At 28.1% G+C, this 27,360-nt stretch overlaps 1 protein-coding gene across 1 annotated transcript in view; it reads left to right on the top strand.

The window, feature by feature from the left end:
* LOC107454446 (glutamate receptor ionotropic, NMDA 2B-like) overlaps positions 1-27,360 on the top strand; it is a 156,249-nt gene that overhangs the window by 91,817 nt on the left and 37,072 nt on the right. Inside the window, exons 3-7 of the mRNA XM_071184913.2 lie at positions 15,311-15,498; positions 16,489-16,739; positions 21,805-21,988; positions 23,258-23,381; positions 24,414-24,634. Coding sequence (XP_071041014.1) covers positions 15,311-15,498; positions 16,489-16,739; positions 21,805-21,988; positions 23,258-23,381; positions 24,414-24,634 — 968 coding nt within the window. The remainder of the gene's footprint in view (positions 1-15,310; positions 15,499-16,488; positions 16,740-21,804; positions 21,989-23,257; positions 23,382-24,413; positions 24,635-27,360) is intronic.

Below are 27,360 nucleotides of genomic sequence, written 5' to 3'. Positions count from 1 at the left end.
ATAAACTCATGCTTATGTAACTTTAGGACAAAAAAAATGTTTTGATTTGATTGTGCTTAAATTCAACAAGTGCATCACCTTTAAAAAATTATTTTAATTTGTTTAATTAGTATATTACCATTCAGAAGAAAAAAACTCACAGTAAAGATTCAGAAAGCGCATTGAAAAACTCGCTAATTTACCTTCCTAATTACAAAAATACTTTCCGTCAAATGTTCCTTTTCTAGAGATTTTGAGTTAAATAATATAAGCGTTAAGTTTCCCAATATAAGTCTCCAAATTTTGCAAAGAATTATTTTAGTTTTCTCAGGAAAATGACAAACCTAAATGTTAATAGCGCCCACTTCGTTGCAGTTGTATTAATATTAGCTGCATATTCATTAATTAATTATATTTTAATTTAATTTAATTTTTTTAAAATATAGTTATTTTTTTTATAAGCAATATCAATATTCAAAATATTTACTGTAAAAAAATCCAAATCAGATTACGGTATAAAGTATCCAGTTACAATGGATGTATCAGCCATAACATCCTTTTTTACAGTAAAATATTAGGCCTTAAATTTTACACCAATATTTATTTAATTAGAGTGATTCACTTATATTACGTTATTTATTACTAGAAAATTCACAGTATGCAATATTTTTTGTTCCACAACATGTTCCGGTCAAAATGGATTTTACGTTAGAACGTACCATCGCCCTGAGTACCGGTACTTTTTACCGTGATATCCACCTTAATTTAATCTGGAATACTTTACAGTGTATAAGCATTACACAAAAAGGAAACGGGTGTAGTTTTTACTGGCAACGTTGAGTTTCACTAAATTATAGAAAAAAAGGATTAAAACAAAAATTTCATTTCCTTCTCTTTTATATATATTAAATACCGTTGTTCAAACCATCATAAATGGTACTAAATATATAAGTTGAAAGAAAGCATAAATATTAACTAACAACATTAACATGAATATTAACTAACAATGTATATTTTAATTGTTATAGTAGTTTTAATAATAAAAAAATATAATAATAAACGAATTTTTAGATTTAAAGTTTTGGATGAACCCTTAGGCATAAAATTTCTCCAAAAGGCTGAAAAAGGAAATTATGAAATAACTTTTAGAAATATTAATTTAGAGCTCCATTTTCGTAATTTAAGTTTTCGTCATTTTTTTTTCTTTGTTTAGTTAAACTTGCATTAAAAAACGAGAACATTTATTTCTGCACATTTTGCCGTGAGATATTTCAGATTTTTTGACTTATGTATAAAATACAATTATCAAAATAAAATACAGATCTGCGACAGATTAAATTTCGTTAAAACTATATCGTAACGTGTTTTAAATTTCCAATTTTTAATAATAAGTAAAAGCGAAGTATCCTTCACCTTTTATTATTATTTCATTAAAAAGGATAATTAACTGAAAAATTTTGCAACAACAATGAATATATTATAAAGCGAAACAAAATGTTGTAATTAGCAAGTGCTACAGGTTAAATAAACCAATCATGTATGTTTTTATAGTTACGAAAACTTTTTTATAACTTATACTAAAAGAATTTGAAGTTTTAAACATATAAACTATTCTTTAGATATGGGATTCTGAACAGAATACTCAAAAGAGAGTTGAATCAAATTTGAGAAAAATAGTTTTAGAGCTTTCGATTCGTCATTCAATTTTTTCCATCCATTTTTCACTTTTCTTCTGAAAAAAAGTACGAAAGAATTTTCGATTTATATGCTAATACTTTGGTTGGAATGATAAAATGCAAACAAACTCTGTTTTATGAGAAAACAAAATGGTATGGTGTTTACTCAATTCTTTAGTTATATGGAATTTAAAGAATGTGAAACAGGACGTGAAATGAACAAGAATAGAATAGAACATTATAGATTTTAACAAAGTACGTTTTTTGTCTTAAAAAAATTGTTTAAAATACTTTACTTACTTATATTTTAAAGTATTTCAAATACGAAATTTAATCAAAGAAAAATTGTAATATGACAAACTCCATACGCTGTTTATGGAGATATTTTTAGTATTATTTTATAACAATATATTTTTTTCAGACAAATACTATTCCAATAGAAAACAATTAATAGTTTAAATATTCTGCAAAAAGACATAAGAGAATTTAAAACGCATTTTTTAAATTTAGGTTTGGGTGACATTTACTGAAGCAATTAATGTATCATTTAAAAAAATACAGATCTAATGTTTTAAGCAATTGAAAAATAGAGTATTTAGATATAAACATCTTTTACGGATATTGAAGATAAAATCTATGCAGAGCTTTGACATGTAATTACTAATAATTGCGAAAACTGACATTTTATTAAAACTCAGAGTAATTAAACTTCGTACATCATTAGTATGTGTAAATATATTTATATCTAAACTTAACACTCTTTAAATTATTTCTCAAACTCTTAATTACACTACTGCAAAGAAAAATTATTTATTGAATAAATTAATTATATTTCCTTCAAAAAATGATTAGAAAATTTGAAACTGTCATATTAATCATTTTAATTTGTCATATCACGTCATAATATTTAGTTAATTAAATTTATTAAATTTTATTTTCATTATGATTTTTATCCAGAGTTAAATATTTTACTATGAACTTCAATATCTTTAATTAAAGGTGACGCAACCTGTTAATAATTTCAAAATTCAATTTTGAAACCCTTACTACTCTATTATTATATTTTATTTTAATTTTAATCTTTTTCAAAGTTAAGTTATAATGATAACAAAAAGTTTTGCTAACAATATAGCACGTTTCAGTCTTCAGACTCCTACAGCGTTTTCTTGGAAACCATAGTTTTCAACTTATGTAAAACAATTAAAATATCATAGTTCAATGTATTAGAAACATTTTCTATGCTTAAATTGAATTGAGTGCACCAATAGACGTATCAGTTTAAATAAAGTAGGCATTTCTCTGTTTTTAGATAATAAAAATTTACGTGCATTGCAAATTGTTAGGAAAAGACACATTTTTGAAATAATTTCTGATAAATAAGTGTTTAACTGGGTAAATGTTTGGGTTAATAACATTTGTATAATCAAACAGGCTCTTTTAACCTAATTAGGCCTAGCATTTTCTAAATTGAACGGCTCTTTTTTTTAAAAAGAAAATGAAAAAGAAAAGAGTTGTGACGCAAGTGTCTGTGTATAAGGACTTATTATGCAGAAGAAAGGCAGTTAAATCTGTCATAACTTATTAATAACATACATATGTTTATTTGGATCTAGAGTCTAACCAAAATTTTGTTTATATATATATATATATATATATATATATATATATATATATATATATATATATATATATATATATATATATATATATATATATATATATATATATATATATATATATATATATATATATATATATATATATATATGACATTAATATATTTATATATTAATGATTATTTAAAATTTTTAATCACTTAATCAGCTGACGAAAATCAGAGTAAAAGTAAAGTTGTTGTTGCTACTAATGACGCTTGTACAAGCAAAGGTCGACAGCCTTTGGCATTCTAATTTAATTTCGGTGGATGCGGAAGAGCATCGTAAGAGTGAGAGGGCGTCTCAGTTCTGAATCCCATGAATAGACGGAGGTATCACTCATTTCTGAGGCCGCTTCCTCCATTTAGACGTAAATCTGAAGGGGAAGGAAAGTGTCTCCAAATACCTGCACTTCATGGTACCGATAAACGACCAACCACAGGACTTTCGATTCCACAGATTTTATGAGGACGTTTATCACATGTTCTTGGTGGATTTAGAGGAGTCGAGGATCGATTTGTGGCGTAACTACCACTACGAATATTAAACATCAATTCACTGGTATATAAGACATGCAAACTCGATTCTATCATGAGGTACCTTTTGATAGATGACGGTTGGTATTGTCGATTATCTCCGCCCCCACATTGGTGACCTTCGGAAGTGATTTGTTCACGCAAGTAACACCCACTTCGCAATCTCTTAACGGTAACGCCTACTTCGATGGATAACGGTTGACTTGCTATTTGTGAATGCATCATTCACCCTCCTGCGCTGTTGCTCAGTCTCGTCTCAAACTCACACACAACGTCAGCCAGCATACACTCGACTGCTAAAGGTAACACAGGAGCGACCACGTCTGTGTAATACACCTCTCACATTCAGCACTCTAAAAATCCGGTGACACTCTCCCAGTCTTTTACAAGTACAGCAACTAGTGAGATCTGTTCATCGAATTATATCTCTTATAAAATTCTGGTGGGGGAGTACTGTAGCGTAACTACCACTACGAATATTAAACATCAATTCACTGGTATATAAGACATGCAAACTCGATTCTATCATGAGGTACCTATTGATAGATGACGGTTGGTATTGTCGATTAACTCCGCCCCCACAGATTCCCGACTCGATCGGACTGATGTCTTATTAAATATCTAATCATATCAATAAAAAATTGCATAAACTCGTCAGCACTACGTACCTGAATCTGGAACTGAGAAGTTTTGCTCTTACAACTTTATGAACGGCTAAATCTATCGTCCATACTGCGTATGAATGTACCTTGCACAATTAACTGAAAACAAGAGCACAATAAACATACTAAAATTTTCAAAAGAAATTTAAACACGGAGAATTGTTAATGATTCTTCACTTTGAGCCAGAAATTTTTCTGATCACTTAACAAATAGACTACAACATCAACAGACTTCCTTCGAAATTGTTGAATTGAATATATCGTATCATATGTATATACAAGTGTCGGTTTTAGTTAATAATTCTGCATCGTGCAAATCATGATAATGCAAATGCAAACCAAAAAATTACGAGAATTTTATTTGAGCTAAAACTCTATTTATAGAAAAGGATTACAATTGTATTGGAGATTCACTCAGTCACCAACATAATTGTAGATTTATTGCTGTAATTACACTTAAGTCTATTAATTTGAAAAATAGTAATTTATACGAGCTCTTTAATAATGATGCAACTAAAATAGTTTGCCAGAATAAAAATTTTAATTTAAAATCTTTAAGTTCATTATACACAGAGATAACGGTCACGTGGCACAATATCATATGTAAATATAGAAAATATGCAAATAAATTTTAAAAAATTTCAGTAAATCGCCTTAATTGTTCAGATGATGTTTACACAATTCTTAGCCAACGATTAACCCTAAGGCTCCTATACTATGAGAGCTAACCTATCAAGCAATATTGGAGCAAAAAAGTTCACAAGTTAACGTTATATTAGTATTGTGCTTATGTTAGCTCTTTGGAGCAAAAATAGATGATGAGTCGGCCTGTCTAATTCAGGGGCTCTAATTAACCCAATTAAAAGAGGGCGGACATATTTATGAAATATTTATTTATAACGGAAAGAATTTTTGTTTGCACAAACAGTAATGAATATTAGCATGTGCAGTTCAATAGCTTAAATGTTGGTAAATATTTAATGTGTGGGTTGCAGAGTGTTCGTTATCTTTGTAATACTGTTTAATATTGTAGCTGTTGCACGAATATTGCTGTATTTAAATATAAAATGCAATGGATAGCTACTAATTTTAATATTCTTGCGACACAGTAATGCTGATGCATTTTGGAAAATGATATTGGATTTTGAATGTGTTGTATTTTGTTATTTATTCAATATGTTTTATGTTTTGCTTTTTTTACAGAGTTATTTTTTGTAAATCAAGAATTACCCAATGGTTATTTTCTCCTTAGAGGGATGTGCTTCTTAAATATTTTTTTCTCAAATATTTTTTTTACCGACTCCCGATATTTTTTTAGTAAAATATAATGAAAATTTGAACATATTTATTTTCATCTGTAATTTTATTTTGGCCAATATTTTGACTAATCGAATGTATGTTCTACTGTAATTTTATTTCTTTTAAATCTTAGATTAGTAACGTTTTCCATGAAGATTTAAAGGAAATTTAATAAATGCATTTTACACATTATTGCATTTTGTTTTTAGTTGCATTAGAAATCTAGTGGATCGTATATACGGAAATATTTCGAGATGGTTCAGCAATAATAAAAACTTTAGCATTTTTTGCATGGATGAATATTGATTCAAAATATAAATTTTTAATCGTGATCTGTAAACTTTCTCTTTTTTTAGGTAACCAATATTACTCAAAAGTGAAAATACTTGATCAGATAGTTTCCATCAATAGGCAAATATCTAGCCTGCTTACATATTATCTCATAAGCGAAAGGATGCACCAGAAACTTTAAAAATTCCGTTCCATATCTAAAACCTTGTCCTTATATGAACTCAGTAAACCAACCACACCAATACGTTACATTAAAATATTCAGTCATTATTTTAGCCATTATTCATTCAGTCATTACCCTGATTAGCAGGCAGCCATACGGCAGCCGTTGTATTTCAATTTTCCTTTTGTTGGCATAGAAAGGTTTACTAATTAATCATGTTCTTAAACTTCGAAGAAATATTAGTAGATGAAGCTTGTTCTCTTAAATATCGAATAAAGGCATGCAGAAAACTTTTGAACATAAAAGAAAATTAATAACTTCTTTTTTGTTTTTACACTAAACCTTATTTTTTATTTTCCTTATGATGGTTTTGTCCAGGCTCAAAAAAGCAAAGTTTTTCTTTCGTTTAAAACATAATGATCAGGCCAACCTTCACAATAAAGGTGTTAAAGAAAGTACGCCTAAGCAAGTGCAAGTATACCTTGTTTCAGAGATAATCATTAAATCTGAAATAAACTTTGAGAAGGTGAATTTATTTTCGGTTTCAGAAGGTTTTATTTTTTTGATTTGTGAGTAATGATTCATCCTTGATTTTAGAAGGTTTTTCTAGCACTAATTAGGGAAGGCAGATTCAACCTTTATATAGAATTGCTGTTGATGCAGGCTAAATACGAACCTTATGGCGCGTAAATTATCATAGTTAAATTTAACATTATTTCAAACTTGCATTGTTTATTTGCTAATCATTTATAAACCTTGTTTTGCTCTCTGAAAAAGATTGTTGCTGATATTAAAATCAACCTTACACTGATATATGAGTAGTATTTTACATCTTAAGTTTTGTTCAGTCATTATATATTAACAAATTTTACAAAATTTTTTTTTGTTGGCTCTTATTAACCTTGCGTTACAATCCTGGAGTATAAGATAACTTAACTTGAATAAATTAAATAACTCTAAAACTGGTTGATCTTTAGGAGTGCGACACGAATAGAAAGATTATATTTTTAGGTGCGTCATCATTAAGGGAAGTATATGAAAAAGTGGAAATTATTTGATCAAGATATATTGATGATCTTGTTATAATTATGACCTGTTTATTTACCAAGAAGTTATAAAATACATTTTAAATTAAAATAAATTTACTTTCAGAATTTTTTGTAGAGAGTGCATGCTTGCATAAATAAGTTAGAATTCTGAATTTAATATGATTTCGAATTAAACATTTTAATGTTTTTGAGAAAATGTGTTGGTTTTGAGGATTTTATATTTTTCTGAAGTAACCACTTATATTATGATGGAACTTTCTTCTTACATGAAGGATGAGCAGGAAATAAAACGATGTATGAATAACGAGGTAGAACATTGTATAGCAAATGCAAAATTGTCGAATCAGATGTAAGTAAACTGGAAGCCATTCCTGTAAAAATACAAAATATTACAATATTGTAAACATTTTATAGTAATTCTAAAATTATTTTTAGAGGAATTACCTTGTTTAAAGAAATAGGAGGCTTCTTTAAATTGAGGAAACGTAAGATTGATGTAAAAAAATTTGATTTTTGCAAAACTTTTAAAAGAAGAAATTTTTATTTATTAAAGGAAAAGTTTTACACCAATTTAAGCTTCCATTTCTCTAAAGAGAATTTTTAAGAAGATTTTTTTTAAATTTTATGATAGTTCAATATGTTTTTTTCTCTTAAAAGTATTCAGAAATTTTCCATTAGCTGGGTACTAGGAATATATCCCTATGGGATCTTTTGCCAAAGTGGTCACCAATTTACGGAAAATGGTGAATTCATAAGCACTGCCAAATCAGGCTTATATGCTTTTTTTCTTTTTTCACATATTTTTTTCTTTGGCTCATACATCTTTCTTTTAATTTTATTGAAATTACAGAGATTGTGCAATGGCACTTAATCGTTTACAAGTGATCTCTGTCAGAAACCAGAATATGAAGATGTTTTCAATTAAAAATTTCGCCTTCCAATGAGGTGACACGGGTTCAAATCCCCGTGATGGCTGGTCAATAACAACTCCGCATCACACCACAGTACTGACGTAAAATATCTTCAGTGGTAGACGGATCATGGGTTAGAATCCTCTTTCCGTCAGGCTAACCATAGGAGGTCTTCGTGGTCTTCCTCTCCATGTAATGAAAATGCGAGTTAGTTACATCAAAAAGCCCTCCTCGAACACAAATGTCTACCAATACTTGATCCAGGAGTTCCCTTGTCTTCTGTGTTGGATTCAAAATTACAAGGCTACTCATCTGCCTTGTAATATTAAGTAAAATTGGTTCGGTTGTTCAACGACGGTTATAAAATATAAAGTATAAAATAAAATGATACTTAGTCGATTGCAATTGTTCTCTATTTGAATCTGAAATATGGAGAAGTTCAGCTTAAGATTTTTCACTTGGCTCACATATTTTGGTACTCAGCTAATGGAATTAAGCGATAACAAGGAAACGGAAAAAAATCCATACTCAGCATTAACTGCCTGTCTATAAGTTTACAATAAATAAATCAACAAGTAAATCCCGTCATAAAAAAAATCATAAAATATATCAACATATATCATATATCAACATCCAATTATATAATAAAAAGTAAAAAATTCCTATTGGACACATTAGAGTATTAAAAATAAAAATCGATCAACGAATCTTTTAAAATATTTATGCTTAAAAAATTTAAATTTATTTTTTTTATAATTTTAACTATCTTTTTTAAAAATTTTGATCAGATTTTTAAAGCAGTTAAAAATCATAAAATATAGCATAACTAAAACGGCAAACAAGTGTTTTATTTCTTTTGAATTTTCCGATAGTTTGTCCCTAAAGAAGTCATTATAGAAACCTACAAATTACTTAAAAGTTCTTAATTCCCTCTGCGTTCTCTAATAAAATATTTTCTCATGAAGAACTTTCCTCTTTTTTGCTGCCAATGAACAAATATGGATGCAGAATCAGGTAGAAAAGCACAGCTTTGCACTCTTTTTCGAACTAAAATGTACTGTGTTTTCAAACTTTCGATGTTTGAATGAATTTCAATTTTATTCCCCTTAGAAAGCCCTTGTTGTGTAAAAAGAGGTATTGAAAAGTATTACACAAATTTAAAAACTTATATTTAATATATGTATATACATTTTGTAAGTTTCTAGACATCGCGATAGATTAAAAACGCTTTGGAAGTTTATAGCAAAATATATTGAACCAGTAATTGTGACACCTTGATAAGTTGATGTTATTTTTAATTTTCCTACAAAAATTACCAATTTCTGGTGGAGTGATTATGTAAAATAATATAATTAATAGTAAATTCTTTTCCAATGTTTAGAATAATATACAAGTATAATATTAAAATTACACTGGTAAATATACAAATGCAATATTACAAGTACACAAGTGAATATACAAGTATATTATAAATTCTTCTTATAATATTACTTAGTTGAAACAGGGATTTATATATGTTTCCAAGAGACAGACTGGAAGCGTGAAATTCGTAGCTATTTCCTGTCAAGTTACCATTTACATGCTTCAATTAAATAAAAGTTAAAGAATTTTGAGGTGGAATTTTGGTAGCTGTAGTTTGTCTCTAACATGATCCGACACGGGTATATCCCCAGTAAAAAAATCTTCTGACACAAATATCTTGGTACCCAGTGAATGGAATAGAATCATTGCTTCATATTCAAAACTTCAATGAAAACTACCTGTGAGTGACTTCAATATTTTGAGACAACCTATTTTATATTTCATTCATATAGGATCAATAATGAAACTGAAACAGTGATACTTTATGTTTGGACATTTATAAATTGAAGTTAATAGCATTCACTCAGAATAATAGTTAGAAAGAACTTAATTTAATTTAACCTAATAAATAATGAAACAGAAGCAGCGATGAATAATTAAATAAATAATACCAAGAAACTTAAGTGGTGAGATATCATTTGATTACAGAACTCCACTGGCTTCAAATATATGCATATGGAAACAAAGTCAACCTGTATAATGCGCTCAATTACAGGCGCCCATTCTCATGACTTGCCAGACTTGAATCAGAAAAAATTCTGATGTGATTTGCAATATTAAACTTTAAATTACTAACAAAAAAATTGATAATAAAGGAGAGAACCAAAGTTAGAAACACCGCATTAGCTATGAGTGAAAAAAATAAAGATGAGGAAACAAAGCATGACACTCAGGCCAAGAAGGGCTGTTCAAAGTAAAATGCATTTTCACCCCCTATGGAAAAATGGTGAGGAACTATTGTCGTTAACAAGTGAATCAACATTCATATGAATAAAACAAGATTCCAAGGCATCGAGATGAGCTAATGTGGAAATGAATGACTGAGGTGGAAATGATTTTGACAATGTTGAAATTGAATTTATGCCAAAGATTCCAACAATGTGCAGAAATTGATGATTTCTTGTATTCTTCTTAAGTCTAAATTTAAAAGCAAGTCTGGTTTGTCTGAGGTAGACAAGGTAAATGGCAAAAACCTCAGCGATTTCCTAAACTAAAAAGATCTTTAAGAGACGTAAATTTAATTTTATTTACAAACCAAAAAATGATTTTTAAACCAAACCGGGGGTAGATATAAGATATAAGCAATTATATTACAATCAGGAGAAAAAGACGGTTAAGTAGCAAGTTGACTGTAAGGATTAAAAAAATGAGAGACGTTTAAGTTTAACGAATTTAGGAATAGGTGAATCAACTATAATTGGGGTGAAATTCAACTATAATAGGGTTAGCAAACGGTAGGAAGTTAAATTCGGAGTTTAAAGAAGAAGAGTCAGAGCGTGTGCGGAAAACAGAAGCATAGACTGCAGAAATTTCCTGAACACGAGGGTGATTAGACTTAACAGAGGGTGACAAAGAGACGGCAAAATGCTTACAATAAACATAGGTGGAAAAATGAACAGGATGTTTAGTTACAAGAATATCTTAAAAAGGTAAAGTAAAGTTTATTCCCGCATCTAATGTAAATTGAATATTGGGATCAATCGAGTTGACTACAGAAAGTAACTCTTGAATATCTGTATCACTGCTCACTAAAACAACCGTACCATACATATATCTTTTCAACCATAGAGAATTTGAAAATTTTAATTTTTTTCTCAAAATAATACATTAATATGTCGCAAAGAATGGGATAGAGGGGGTTCCAAACCTTCAATTTGTCTATAGAATTTACTGTAGAATTCAAAAGCATTTTGCTGAACAAAAGAATTGACGAGAGAGATATTATTAAAGCCAATGAAATCTTTTAATCAAGCAACAACTAATTATTGATTACTTTGATAGTTCTGTAGATGACTATCAAAGTAAACTTAAACTCGCTAATAATGATGCAGCATTCATTTTTATTGTAGAAAATGCTGTTCAAGCGCGCTAATTCTTCGCATAACATAAAGATGTAAACGAGTTTCATATTTTTAATGACAATGCGTATTTTTAAAGTGCATTAAAATCTTTTATGCCTTTATAATGCTGCAATGTTTATTGTAAGAATGTATAAATTTCAAATTTCAAATCATAAATTTAGTTCAGTTATGCATTGATTTTAAGATTTTGGTTCTCGAATTTACAATTTGTGATTTAATGTGCTAGCAATCGGAAATCAAGGAAAACGTCAATTAAATTTCTTTAATACCTCTTTTGAATAGCGAATTTTTTCTCCTTTTTGTGATTTTTTCATGTCTCTGTACCAAATAATCTGTTGCAAGTTTTTGGGTTTTCAATTTTTAATTTTTTCTTAATAAAAAGAGAATTTTAAAATTTTAATGATTTTTATTTGGAGTTTGTTTTAAGAAACAATAAATTTACATTGTAGTAAAAAAAATTTAAATTGCAAAAATGAGATAAATAAAAAGACACTTAGTTGAAATAAAAAGTAACATCATAAACATAAAGTAAGCATGTCTTAAAAAAATCCCATTTCAAACTGCATGATTTTTGCTTCGATGTTTTGAAGGCATGTTTTTGCACAGTTGTGATTGAGGTTTCTTACAAAGCATCGTGTTTTTTTTTTCTATTTTTGTCTTTTTTGCATACTGTATTTTGCATGCATATGTAATTGCATGTGCTTGTTTATAAAGATGGTCAACCACACGTTTTATAAATTGAATGATCCACACTTCAGCCTATTTTAACCAGTGTTTAGATTTCCCTTTACTTATAAGCCAGAAAACCAGCCGTATGAATTTTTTGAGAAATTTTTTCCAATGATATGGAATTTTTGCTAATGAATATATTTATATATTCCAATGCTCATGTAAGACGATTCCATTCCTTTTCTATGTTATATTAAATATAATGTTTAGTGTATTATTATGTATACAATACTGTTGTTTCTTTATTACAAGAAGTAAATAGAGTGGTGAATTAAAATAATTTACTTTTTGTTAATTAAAAGAAAAAACTCAATAAATAATTTATTATTAAATAAGACTTATTCAAATACAACAAATATTAATAGTGATTTTAAAAAGAAAGGTATACATTTCTGTTATTTTTAAACGCAAATCTGAATATTATATCTTAAAATAAAAAAAAAGAACAAATAGTTAGAAAACAGTAACAAAACCTATTTAACGAAACCTAGTGTAATATTTTACTAATTTTGATTCATATTTTATTGCTATTGATTCATGTTTTTAATATTACATTAATTTTAGGTTCAAAATTTTTTTGTTCAGTTTAAAAAAAAAATTTATGTCGTAGTATATAATAAAATACAACTGTTTACACAGACACAGTTTTTGAGCCATATTTCTAAGCAATTAACAAAAATGCTGGTTAAACGTTAATGTTTTAAAAATAACTGATTAAGTGTTGAAAAAATTTAAAATGCACTAAATATTATGTTGCATTAATAGTTTGAGTTGAAACCGTTGTTTGAAACTTCTATTGCTTATGAAATAGGGCTGTAAATCAATAATAAATTGCGAATCTTTATGTTTATTTGTGAATGTTAAGTTTTACACGCTGCTTGTGTTAGGCCGTAATTTTGATTACAATATTGAAGCAGGCTGCAAAATGATAAAAATCACAGATTTAAGACAATAAAAATCATTTGTTGCATTTTATTTAATATTTAAGAAGTTGAGATGTTAGCATTTAAATAATTGAAGTAATAAAAATATGCAGTTATTGATAATGAGATTATTGATTTTGATAGATTTCATATTGCTGGATTATTACCAAATAGATTTTTTTTTAAAAAGAATTTTACTTTATTTTTTTTAAATATTTGCTCATATTATATGCAGCTTAAACTGAAATCTTTGATTTAAGACACTCTAAAAACATATCTCAAAATTTAATAAATAAAAAGCATAGGGTGCAAGGAAATTTTAACAAAATCTAAAAAAACTGTGAATAACACTGTGAATAACCTTTGATCTAATGATCGGATCTTCTCATTCTAGGAATCAATATTAATCATTTGAAGGAGTTACCTCAAATATGTTATTTAATTAATGCGGACAACATTTATATTTACAAACTCAGGCGCAAAAAAACCTACTTTCTCTGAATCACCCAGAATATGAGTCCCAAAATACAAAGGGTAGCTGCAATTTCAGAAATATGGTCCAAATAGTTTGGTCAGAAAAGTGGACTTCAGTTTTGACCCCTTAAATTAATTTCACTTTTTACAAATTTCGCCATATCCTAAATAACTTTTTATGTGAATTTAAAAATACATTTTTGCACACAATTAAAACATTTGTTGATCTAAAGATAATTCTATGAAAAAAACTCCTTTTAGTAAATATTTCTCATTTGTTAATATTTTACTTAATAATAATCGAAACAATTTCGAAGTGTAATGTATACAATTTTTACATAATTTGGAGTGAAATCGGACAAATTGTTCCCGAGAAATTATAAAGACGAAATCATGCATTCAAATTTCAATTTTTCAAGAAATATTGATATTCAGGGAACTAAAAGCTACTCAAGGTGATCAATTATTTCCCGCACAGTGCAACAATGCACAATTTTTATAAAATTACTGAAAATAGGAGTTTTTCTTAAATAAATCTCATTTGTTAGTATTTTATTTAATAATAGTCTAAACAATTTTGAACTGTAATGTATACAATTTTTTATATAAATTGAGTGAAATCGGACAAATTGTTCCCGAGAAACGGAATTATAAAGGAAAAATCATGAATTTAAAATTAGATTTCTCAGGAACTATTTGCTATTCAGGGAACTAAAAGCTATTCAAGGTGATTAATTATTTCTCGCACAGTACGGCAATGGGCAATTTTTATGAAATCACTGAAAAGAAGAATTTTTCTTAAATTATTCTCATTTGTTAACATTTTATTTAATAATAGTCGAAATAATTTAGAACTGTAATGTATAAAATTTTTTATGTAAATTGAGTGAAATCGGACAAATTGTTCCCGAGAAACGGAATTATAAAGGAAAAATCAAGAATTTAAAATTAGATTTCTCAGGAACTATTTGCTATTCAGGGAACTAAAAGCTACTCAAGGTGATTAATTATTTCCCGCACAGAGCAACAATGCACAATTTTTATGAAATCACTGAAAAGAAGAATTTTTCCTAAATAATTCTCATTTGTTAACATTTTGTTTAATAATAGTCGAAACAATTTAGAACTGCAATGTATAAAATTTTTTATATAATTTGAGTGAAATCGAACAAATTGTTTCCGAGAAACGGAATTATAAAGGAAAAATCATGAATTTAAAATTCGATTTCTCAGGAACTATTTGTTATTCAGGGAACTAAAAGCTACTCAAGGTGATTAATTATTTCCCGCACAGAGCAACAATGCACAATTTTTATGAAATTACTGAAAACAAGAATTTTTCTTAAATAAACTGCAGTAAAAGTTATTGAAATAGAAACTATTTATAGGGTATATTGCGAAAATCTTCAAACATTATTCAAGTAAACTTTATTCACCATTCTATTTTAAAATATCGCTTTTTAATAAGAATTAAACAATTTAAATTGTATAAAAACATGTGTAGGGATTGATTGTTTCAGCGTGTTTCTGACTCAAGGATTCTTCAGTTAGCACCTACAGTAGAGCACCAGGCACAAGTAATGCTCAGTATACTCCGAAGATATTCTTGGCATACTTTTGCCGTCGTAACATCCCGCATTGGTGGCCATGACAACTTTATTCGAGCAATCAGAGATCTCACGCAACGAGGATATATAAAGGACTTCAAGTAATTTATTGTATATTATTTGAATTTTATATTGTTAATTTATTTCCCATTTCAAAAATTTATATTCTTAATACGCGTGTCCAATTAATAAAATACCAGCGTTAACCTCATATGGGTATGGGTACGAAAAGATGTTAATTTTTCTTTTTCAATCAAGCATTACAAAGCATGTGGAGGACCAAGTAATTAAAAAAACATTTTAACTCCGTAATAAATAAAAAAAATATTTTATCTTTGAAAATATAGCAATGATACAAACTTGGAAATTTGTAGTATATATTAAATATATCTATCTTATAATACAAAATATATATAGTTGGTAATTGTGTATGATAAAATACTTATTGCAATATTTTCCAAAAAATAATTTTGTCTTATCTGCTTTTTTAAATTTTTTGTTAGACTTTATAGTTGCTAAGATAATTTTTTAAGCATTTACGTAGTTATTTTTTTAATTTGAATGCAATTAATTACTGAGAATTAATTTTTTGAGAATTAATTGTCTTATACCATACAAAATAAAACGAAATTTTGACTTAAATTTAGGTAAAGACACAGTATTCTACTTAACACGTAATAATAATTATTAAATCTGTTTGACATATAACGTTTGTTTACTATTCAAAAAATAACTTTTACTTTGTTTCAGTCTACTTTAATTAAGAAAAGGGTGGAATATATTAAATATGAACAAAAAGTATGCAGTTTTTATTTGTATTTTATTTGTAGTTTTAAAATCTTAAAAGTAATGATCTTTTTGCTATCTTATCAATTTTCTCAGAGATTCGGGTAACAAAAAATATTTCAACAAAATAAATTTTTCAAACCAACTTAACTAATTGATTAATAATAAATGTATACATATATGGTGAAATAACTAATGTGTTATTTCGTAGCAAGACTCACTTATTCATGTGAGCGCATTAGACCCGAATTGTTGTAATTTAGACTCTCTCTCATTCATATACTTATTTTTGTTGTATATTTTAGATTCGACATCTTAAATATTGTTACACTGAAGTCTGAACATAGAGAAGGTTACGTCAGTGAGTTGGAAGATGTAGCTGATTCCGAAGCAAGAATATTTTTATTATTTGCAACAAGAGAGGAAGCAGGAGAAATAATGTTAGCAGCGAAAGATTTAGGAATCACCGGAAAGAATTACGTGTGGATTGCATCTCAATCTGTTGTAGGAACTGAAATTGAAGTTAAAAAAGATCAATTTCCCACGGGAATGTTAGGTGAGATAAATCTTGAGGAAAACTTAAAAATGTCAGAAATTTTATTCGTCTTACTTTTTTTAGGTGTTACAAATTCCAAACTTATCCAATACCCAAAACAAATATAGCTCTTGAATATAATTAAAAAAATAAAAATTCGAAATTACATCCTTCTTTTTAGAAAGATAGGGGTTCAGTTTTAGATTAGAAAGTGAAATTCTAATACCCAAAAAATGACCGAAGTTTCAAAACTTTTTTATTGCTTATTATAAAACTTAAAACTATTTCAAACGCACTGAAAAAAATTCATCTCTCTATCTACAGTTTTAAAAAAGTTATGAATGATTTTAGATTATCTTAATATAGAAACTTGCACAGCAGATAGACTTTAGAGCGCTTTTTCTCATAGTTGATAATTTTGTGTTTTAATCTTATTTAAATCCCTAAGGAATTTTTTCGATTTAATATAAAGCTTTGAAGTAAAGTTTTTATCTTAAGTATAATATACTTATTTAAACTGCATATGGAATAAGCATTTTATGAGGCATTACAATTTTTACAGCATGTTATATATACCTAACAGGAATTTTTAACCTTTTTTTTTCTACATTTTTACAAAATAATCTATCAAAATTATTCTAATTAATATATCAACAAATGAATATACAAAATTGTCATGATGAATATTGCAGGAACTAAGGGAATTTTTTTTGAAAATACTATATTGAAATAAAAAAACCTTAGGAATTTAAAAATTTTGAATTTTTTCAACTTTTTTTTAATTTAAAAAAAAAAATAATTCGAAGATAAACTTTTCGAAGATAAACTATTGATTATAAGTTAAATGAGCATGTAAAGCATCCACAAAATGAATGATTATACCTTTATTTTAAAAAAATGATGCAAAGGTACTGTGACTCCTTAAAAAAGATGAGTTTCCTTATGGAATGTTACATAATATCTGAAAGTGATGACAAATTTATTCGTTTCGCTATTACAGTTAATTTAATCTAAAAATCAAATTCGCAAACAAAAATGACTTTCTAATATAACAAAAGAAGTAGAAATCTAACATTACATTATTGACAAGTTTATGCGTTTTGATATTTGAGTAATGTTAATTCAAAATTTGATTTAAATTTAAATTTAACTTCAAAAGAAAATTTGCTTAAGAATATTTTATTGGGAAAATAATAGTCTAAAATAAATTTCTTGTTTGAAAAAAATAGGCCTTCAATTTTAGAATTGAAATCAATAGTAAAAAGGAGATGAGTTTCTTAATGGAATAATATACAAGATAATTATCTGAATTTAAGAAACAAGTGGTTAATAAATTTATTCATCTTGCTATTTTTTCTATTATATTTAAACTAAAAATCAAATTTTAAAATATCATTTCTGTTGAATACAATAAGAGAAATAAGAATTCAAATATCACACCTTTCATAGTTTGAAAAACAAACATTTATTTTTAGAATTGATGGTGAATGTAAAAAAGAAAAAGATCACTGAAATGCTGCGTAATATAAATATTTTAAAGCAAAATATAAATTGTAAACAATTTTACATGTTTGTTAGCATTTTAAATACAGAATAAAAGAAAATTCAAATCCTGAAATTAATTTCAAATTGAATTGAATTAAATTGAAATAAATAAAATTCATATTCTGAAATAAATGTATCATCAAAGAAATCAATTTGTGTTTAATGGAGTCGACTTCATAAGATTCATTAAATTTCTACCATTGTGTGGTAAAAAAAAAATCTTGTAAAAATGTAGGTTGTTACGTTTTATCCTCAAGATCAAGCACTTTTTATTATTGTAACGCGAACTCCTCAATAATTTAAATATTTTATTACATAGCAATTTGTACTGTAATGTAAAATTGTACTCTTTTTAAATTTGTCCATTCATCTTTATCGAACATTTTATCTTTTTTTATCTTACCAAATCTATTGCATTTTTTTAGTTAACTAAAATTGAATGTTATTTCATCATAAAAACATTACAGTATTAGAAAAAATACTTTTAGTAAACGAATTGTCTCTCAAAGCCGATTTCGATTTTTTTTTCGAAATTCAAAGATTATCTGCCGAAACAAAAAACGAAATAGGATGCTCTTGAGATTGTCCACAAAAAGGTCTCCTCCTATTTTCGTATTTGAAATTAGAAATCCCTCTCGATTTTGTAAACGGCAAACGGAATGAAAAGTTAATGCCTTTACTGTTGTCAATAGACACTTTTTTTGTGGGCAAAGCATTGTAAAGTAGGAATAAATTCGTTTAGCCTAGAATTCCTTAGACTTTATGTCTTTTAATGCTAGTTATTCCCTTTTTTTCTCTGAAATTTCATCAAAGATCGTTGAAAACAAGATTGATTGTAGCAAACACTTAGGCATTTTAAACTTATGTGCAAACTTAAATTTAAAGTTTTTGCAATCTCCTGTTTATATTCTTTAATACTTTATATTTGAACTATTCTAAAATGAGTTATTTAATTATTTAACCTCTGAATTATTTAAATATTTAACCTTTGAATTATTTAAATATTTAACCTTTGAATTATTTAAATACTTAACCTTTGAATTATTTAAATCATTTTACCATTCTTCCAATAATATTAGCTGTTAGAAGCATATAATCGTACTTTTATAACTTAATTGCACAATTATATGATTTAACTTTAAGTCAACGCCATATTAAAGAAACATAAAACTTGTACCTTATAACAATTTATGTACTTATATTAAGCATCAGTTTTTAACTGATTTCTTTAAAATTGTAATACAGTATACTTCAGATATTTTTGAAAGATCACCTTTCATAAGTTGTTTTTCAGCATGATTAATTAACAAAATATAAGCAAAGAGAGAGTTAATTAATTTGATTTTTTCAAACACTCAAATTTTGAATTAGCTTGTTATTAGCTTAAAAAGTAAATGAATTTACTTGTTGGCCAAATACTTAATGTTTCTGTGCTTCATTTGTTAGTTATTTATAATTCGTTCCATGAAAACCTCAACCAGAATACAATTTTACCAATATTATTTTTTTAAAGTAATATCTGTTACAAAGTATTCATTCTAATTCATGGTGTATCAAAATGATTGTAATTTTTAATACTTTACATTGCTAACTTTGCTAAAGGCTCTTTCTTTATTTTTTATTTATAAATTTTTTTTTTTGGTTGTTTGCCTGTTTAGGCAGTGGGGGTACCATTGCTCCTGTTTTTAGGTGGCGCCATCTATGGCCAGGAATTCGACTTTTGCCAAGCCACTCACACAACCGCAACCTGTTTATAGGGCGGGTCACATTCACACACAAAGGAGAAAGAACATAGAGCACACACCGAGAGAAAGAGATATTTATGCCTTGCCCGGGATTCGAACCCAAGACTTTCTGATGCAAAGACAGTTCCCTGCCCCCTACACAGGCCGGTCGGCGTAAAAGGCTCTAAGCACTATAAAAAAGAGTTTTTTAAACAAGAGCAAAAATATGTCGAAATAATATAATCTAACTTATAAATAATATAATATAATCCGAAAATAATACAATCTAAATAAAAAACCTATATGTTCAAATTTGAAACAACGCTAAAAATTGATGTGCAGGAAGAAATGTGGGACAAAAATGCTCATTTGATGCTGGCAGGATTTGAACCTAGGACTTCCAGAATCATAATTGGACGTTCTTACTACAATAATAACACAGCATCCCAGTTCAGGGAGAGTTAGGAAGCTTTATCTGGTGGCCACAGTGTTGCATAATGACGTACATTCCATTCGCTGAAAAAATTTTAAGATCTAGTGAAATAAGCAAAAATTAAATTTGAATTATAGATCTCCTGACGAAACAATCAGGTCCATATTTTCTAGATTACTATCCTTTGTAGTATTGAAATTAAAAACTGGATTGCGGTGGCACTAAATAAATCTTTCTATCTCTCCCTGGATTGAAGTGAAAACTATGGTGTTAGAACATCCTATTACGAACCGGAGGTCTTTGGTTCGCATTTTGCTGGCTGCAAAAAACTTCTCTCTCACATAATTCTCCATCCACTCCCCTTTTGAGACTATGATTTATGCTTAAAAATGAGTATATGCTGTTTCAATTTTAAATTTATGGGGTTTTCAAATTCGAATATATTTGTCTCAATGCTATTTTGAGAAATATTTTTTTACGGTATGTATGTTTAAAATTTTCTTATTTAATTTAGTATAACTATGCGAAAAAAATTAGAACACTTTTAATTCAATTAGAGGGTTGAATGAAAGAGACTAAATAAATAAAGAAGTCTTTAATAATGGAGGCTACATCAAAACATTTAATGGGCAGAATTTAAAATTCACATGCTAATATTTAAAAACTTAAATAGCTTTTATTATCGTATTATTTGGTTTGAATATGTAATTCTCTTTTTATTATTTTTAGCACGCTAAAAAGAGCGATAAAAATTTCACTATAGATTTTAGAAAATAATTTTTATTGCATTTAATTTCTAATTTTTTTTTTAAAAAAAACTAAATTTCAGCTAAAATTTATCCCAAGAAAAACCAACACACGGTAATAGCCATTATATATTATATAAGCAATAGCATTCTTAAAACACTTTTTTTTTCTGCTCAAAAATTTCAAATTTCCTTCTTTTTCGAAACAAATGCACACACATTTTAGAGTACACTAATCTAACCAGTTCTTACAAATCTTAAAAAAAATTCACAGAATTTTAAACATAAATTTTATAAAAATACGTCAAGTAAAATATTGCAGATATAATATGGAATTAAAAAATACAAGAACTCTTTAATATAATTATTATTATTTATTAAACGACTCTTTAAAATTTTTGAAACCAATATAACTTGCATAAAAAAAAATTCAATAATCAGTAGTATAATATTTTCCTCAAAACTACTTATGCGTTTAATAAAATTCTACTAACTGCACTTCTATTTCCTGGGTGACTGATATCTAACATGGAATTCCAGAATTTAATTCCATCCGTCAATTCTTTCTTCATTATCATATATCATTCTGTATTACGCGGTGAACTGAATCCCTCCAGCAATTCTTTCTTTCTGTCCAGGCATCTACATCAACGTAACGATGGAGAGATGCTACTTAGAGATGGAAAGGGCGGTCAATATATTTGCTTATGGCCTCGAGTCATTTTATCAAAGTCCAAGGGATGCTAACGTGAGCCTTTTTCCTGATCTCAGTTGTAATGGTAATGAACAACCAAGATGGAACAGAGGTGATGTCATATTCAGGTAATCACTTGTTGATATTCTATTATGTAAGCTTTCTAGTATTGGTTATATAAATTATATATGGAGATAAAGATGCAATAATTTGAGATAATGAATGTAATAATTTGAGATAATGAATGTAATAATTTGAGATAATGAATGTAATAATTTGAGATAATGAATGTAATAATTTGAGATAATGAATGTAATAATTAAAAACTGGTGACTTTGATGGATTTCAATCTCAAAATATAATTTTTATACGAAATTCATTATAGATAGTGGAGTTTAGGATGCAATCCGTGATCAATTTTCAAGCGTTTATAAAAAAGAGTATGCTGAGCTCTCATCAATTCTTATTTTCATTATAAAAAAATATTAATTTAACTCAAAACCTTTTTTAAGAACTAAAATTATTTTTAAGTGTTAAAATAATTTTCTATACTAATGAAGAAAAGAAGTGTATAAACAAAGATTACTAACGCGGATTTAGTTGTATCCTGGTAGAAAACTTATCTATTATAATACAAATTATTATTAAGGGATGGACTCTGATTATTTTTTTATTTATTCAAACGTCATTGAACAGCAGACCCGATTTCGAGTTTACGACTACCAACGTTCAACTTCGTTGCCGTGTGCATTTGAACCTAATCCAGAAAGTAAGGGAACAAGTGTCGTGAGATATTTACCTTCGTGGAGGTCTTTTTGAGAGAACTAAAGTGAATTTACGTTACATTGAGAGAAAAAGCACGAAAACCTCCCACGGCTAGTCTGATGGAAAGGAGATTCTAACCCAAAACCCGCTTACCACTGATGATAGTTTATGTCGATGATCGATGTGAGCCGAGTGCGGAATTTGCATCGACTAACTATCGCTGGGATTTGAACCAGGGGCACATCATTGGGAGGCGAGCCCTTAATCCCCTGAGCCTCCACGGCTAACTAAGTTTTAATTTATTTATAATTTTAATCTTTATAGTTTTAGAGTATGTAGGAGTAAAAGCATATAAGGAACATATAGGTTTATGTACAAACATATAGACTTCTCTGTTCCATTCAAAATAACACTTAATACATCCTACGAATTGCATCTTAAGCTGAAACATGATATAGTGATGGCATCTATTATTCATTCGAATGATTTCTTAAAAATCTTAGTTTGGAATATATATTATTAAATTACATAAACTGTAGCTTTTACAGAGAAACCAGATGCAGATTTAAAATCAGGGGCACGAAATTATCCATATAATTCATTAATAATCAATAATGATATTTATTTTATAGGCATATGAGAGATGTAAACATTCAGTACAGAATACAGGGCAGGCCAATTTCGTTCAACTTAGATGGGACTCTAAAAGATGTGGAGATACATGTTATGAACCTTAATCAAAATGGATGGGAACGGGTAAATTTAATATTTTTATTAACTATGTCATCATTAATATTATCATAAAAAGGCATACATTTGAGTTTTACCAGTTAAACGTTTCTTCACAATAGTATATTCATACATTTAACTTATGATTAACTAACAATTTAAAACTAAAACACTTTTTCTGACATTTGGTAAATAATATAAAAATAAACAATGATAGATTAGTCTTAGGACAAACACTTTATTTTCATTTTTAATTGGTTGGCATAAAAAGGTTGTCTAATTATAAATTTTTTTAAAATTAAGACATGCGATTAAAGCATACAGAAGAACTTTACAAAAACATATAATTTTTCTTAGATTTTACACCAACCGTATTTTTGTCTTTATTTTATTCTAGTTTTGTCCACGCTATCAAATACAACATTTTGATTTCGATTAAAACTTAATGATCATTTATACAAAACGATGCAAAAAAAATTGTGTATGTTATATTAAGAACTATACAGGTTGCTTATAATTAATGCTGCTTATAATTAATCTCTGCTTAATCTCTGCCCCAACTGCGTATAATTAATCTCTTCACATTAGAATGACAGCAGATTTAGCTATGGAAATAGTGTATTATTGCAATAAAATGAATATTTACTTAACAATAGAGCTACTTAAGGCGCCACCTTGTGGAAAACATCAAAATGAGTGTTTATTTCTAAAAAACTATACAAAGTATAGGTAAAAAAATTGTAACAAATAGACGTTTAACCTCATTAAATCATAGAAAGACATTTAAGAGACGAACATTTACAAATCGTATTTATTTGCTTAAGAGTTTCAATACTTTTACGAAATGATCGCAAGAAAAAGAACAACTACTTTTTATAATATAGCATTTTTTAATTCCACCAAATTCCAAAATTTAATATTCTCATTAAAATTCCTAAATAATTCCGAAATTGAAATTTTTTCCACTCTATGAATTATTATCAAACCTACCAAATATATAGTTTTTATACAATTTCTTAAAAATTTTACTTTAATAAGATTTTTATTTCATTCCCAAAGATAGGTTTGTGGGAAGGCAATAAATTAGATATCAAAGACATCGTATGGCCAGGAAACAGTCCAGTTCCTCCACCAGGAGTACCTGAAAAATTCAATTTGAAGATTACTTTTCTAAAGGAACCACCCTATGTCAACTTGCTTCCTCCTGACAATGAAACTGGAGAATGCAAAACTAGCAGATCTGTCAGATGTAGAGTCGCACCGGAACATAAATTAGTTGGGTAAGTAATTCTTTCTACAATGTATAATAATGATGGTGAAATATGTAACTAATGGTTTTAACGTATTGAGATATTTTTATCTTTTATTTTGTAACCAGCCATCCGATTTTTTGGGTTTACGACTACTAGTGTTCAACAACGTAGCCTTTTTAAAAAAAATGGAGACCAAAGAACATCTAAAATGGTTCGAAGCCAACAAAATATTTCTACACAGTGAAGTTCTAAATTCGGAACGTTATGAAGATTCGGTGCATTGAAAGGGTGTCCAAGCAAATGTGGCAAATCTTAAATGAAGCAATAATTTGAAAATAAGGATGCGAGGCAATGAAAATTTTATTTTCATAATCAAAACACTATTACTATACTATGCAAGACTGGAAAATTTTATTTTCATAATAAAAACACTATTACTATACTATGCGAGAAAGGAAAATTTTATTTTCATAATAAAAACACTATGTTTATACTTTACTTAGCGAAAACTGATATCAAACGTAAATAATGTCCTCCTGCACTTTTGGCTGATTTACAGCAAAGTTATGTCAAAGATCATTGATATGATTAACATTCAGTAAGTAAGAAATCAATCAATATCAAATCAATTTTTAAAAAAATTTAATTTAAATTCAAATATAAGTTCCAAATCAATTTTTATTGTACCTATCCATTTAAGGGGGTTGTGAAAATCTTTTTCATATGGTAGCTATATCATAACTGCACATTGGCGTTTTAGTATGAATTAAATATATTAATATAATATTTTTTCCCATATTAGTACGCTTAATACTCATTAAAATTGCTCGAATTATCATAATATTTAAGTGCCCATTACGCAAAATAATCAAGCATCATTGGCGTTAATGAGCGTTTCTCAACCATTCAGTATTCGCGGCCCAGTTTTCAATCATAATTTTCATCGCTCCCCCCACTTACAGTAAAATGTATACAACAATAATGTATATTGAGTATTTTGAATTCTGTCTTTAAATTATTTTTAACTAACTGCCAAAATAAAAGTAGAGCCAGCAGCAATTTAGGTTGTAAAAACTATGTTTGGAGTTAATTTTTCAAAACAATTACAGTCCATACCTCTTTCAAATGATAATGTTGCTCGTTGAATTGGTGATACAGCTGAAAATGTAGTGTCAGCTTTTCTCGATGTTGCGTGACAAAATGTTTTCAATACAGTTTGATAAAGCAACAGAAATTAATAAAGATGCTCATTTAATTGCCTATGTTTGATTTTGTGATAATATGTCAGTAATAGAACTACTTTTCTGCAAATCAATAGAACTCAAAACAACAGCGCTAGCATTATTTGCTATTTTAAATGATGTTATGAATGAGGCAAACAGAGAATGCAAAAATTGCATCGGAATATGCACCGATGGTGCTCGTTCAATATCCGAAAGGTTCGAAAGTATACAAGCACTTGTAAAACAAAAATCGCGTCAATGCGCCTGGACACATTGCATGATCCACAGAGAAGTTTTGTCTTCGAAAGAAATGCGTCCTGGTTTAAATATTAAACTAACTACGGTTGTAACCGTTGCAAATTATATTAAAATGAGAACCCTGAGATCGAGAATCTTTTCCGCTCTTTGTAATGTCATGGGTTCAGTACATTCAGGGTAACTATTTAAATGCGAGGCAAGATGTTTATCAAGTGAGAAATTTTTGCAACGTGTTTATGAATTAAGAGAAGAAATCGTAATTTTCCTAGAAGAAGATAACAGACCGGAAACCGAGAATTTTCCCTATTGTTAATTTGTGATGAAATTGAGCTACTTGGTCGTCATATTCGGGAAATTAAATAACTTGAATCTTCAACTCCAAGGAGCAAATACACGTATGTTGGATACAAGTGATAAAGTTAATGCTTTTTGTTCAAAATTGAAATTGTGGGGCAGAAATTTAAATCAAAACAACTTAACAATGTTTGCAAATGTGAATAATTGTACTATAACTTATAAGGCTGAAGAAGAACATGTAAAAGTTGTCTTTGTAAGCATTGAAAATCATTTAGCCATGCTGGCAAGGAATTTTAAAAAGTATTTTCCTTCTGACCACAAACTGATAGAAAGTTACGAGCTACTTTTTAATAAATAATTTTAATACTTTTGGGCTTTTTATTCATCATAATAATATTGTTACAATAGTTTGTGATTTTTGAAGTAATTTGTATTTTAGTTACTTAACGCTACCCTTGAAATTTCAAAACGAATAAATTTTCGCCTTTGTAAATTATAGCACCATTTTCTAATTATAATGTAACTAGGAGTCTTGCTCCTCATTACAGCGTTGTTAACGTCAACGGAGTTTTGCTCCTTATTACAGCGTTGTTAACGTCAACTTATTTAAGGAAACTTTTGAGAGAACTGATTAGATTTTTTTCTTAGGATATTTTTAGGGGAGTATTAAAAGCAATAGTTTCTGCTTATATTGCTATTTTCATGGACATCAGGTATCAATGGATTTCTCGGAAAATATTGTTCGGCATTATTAATAGGCAAAATGTTCGTAGTTAAGTACTTTTGATGCATAATGGTTAGTATATGCATAGCTTCTATAAATACTGCGTATAAATTGGGCAAGAGCAACTTAAATTTCAATTTGAAATGTTTCAAAAATTTTATATCTGAATATTTTTTTCCAACTGATGTTGTTGTTTCTAACACATTAGTTCAATAACAACTATAGACTATACTGTCCTTCACAATATAGCC

The sequence above is a fragment of the Parasteatoda tepidariorum genome, chromosome 5, assembly GCF_982258835.1.
Source record: "Parasteatoda tepidariorum strain Cologne lab strain chromosome 5, Ptep-v5.0, whole genome shotgun sequence".
Lineage (NCBI taxonomy): Eukaryota > Metazoa > Arthropoda > Arachnida > Araneae > Theridiidae > Parasteatoda > Parasteatoda tepidariorum.
The sequence above is the reverse complement of the archived record's forward strand: the minus strand, read 5'-3'. Positions and strand labels throughout refer to the sequence as shown.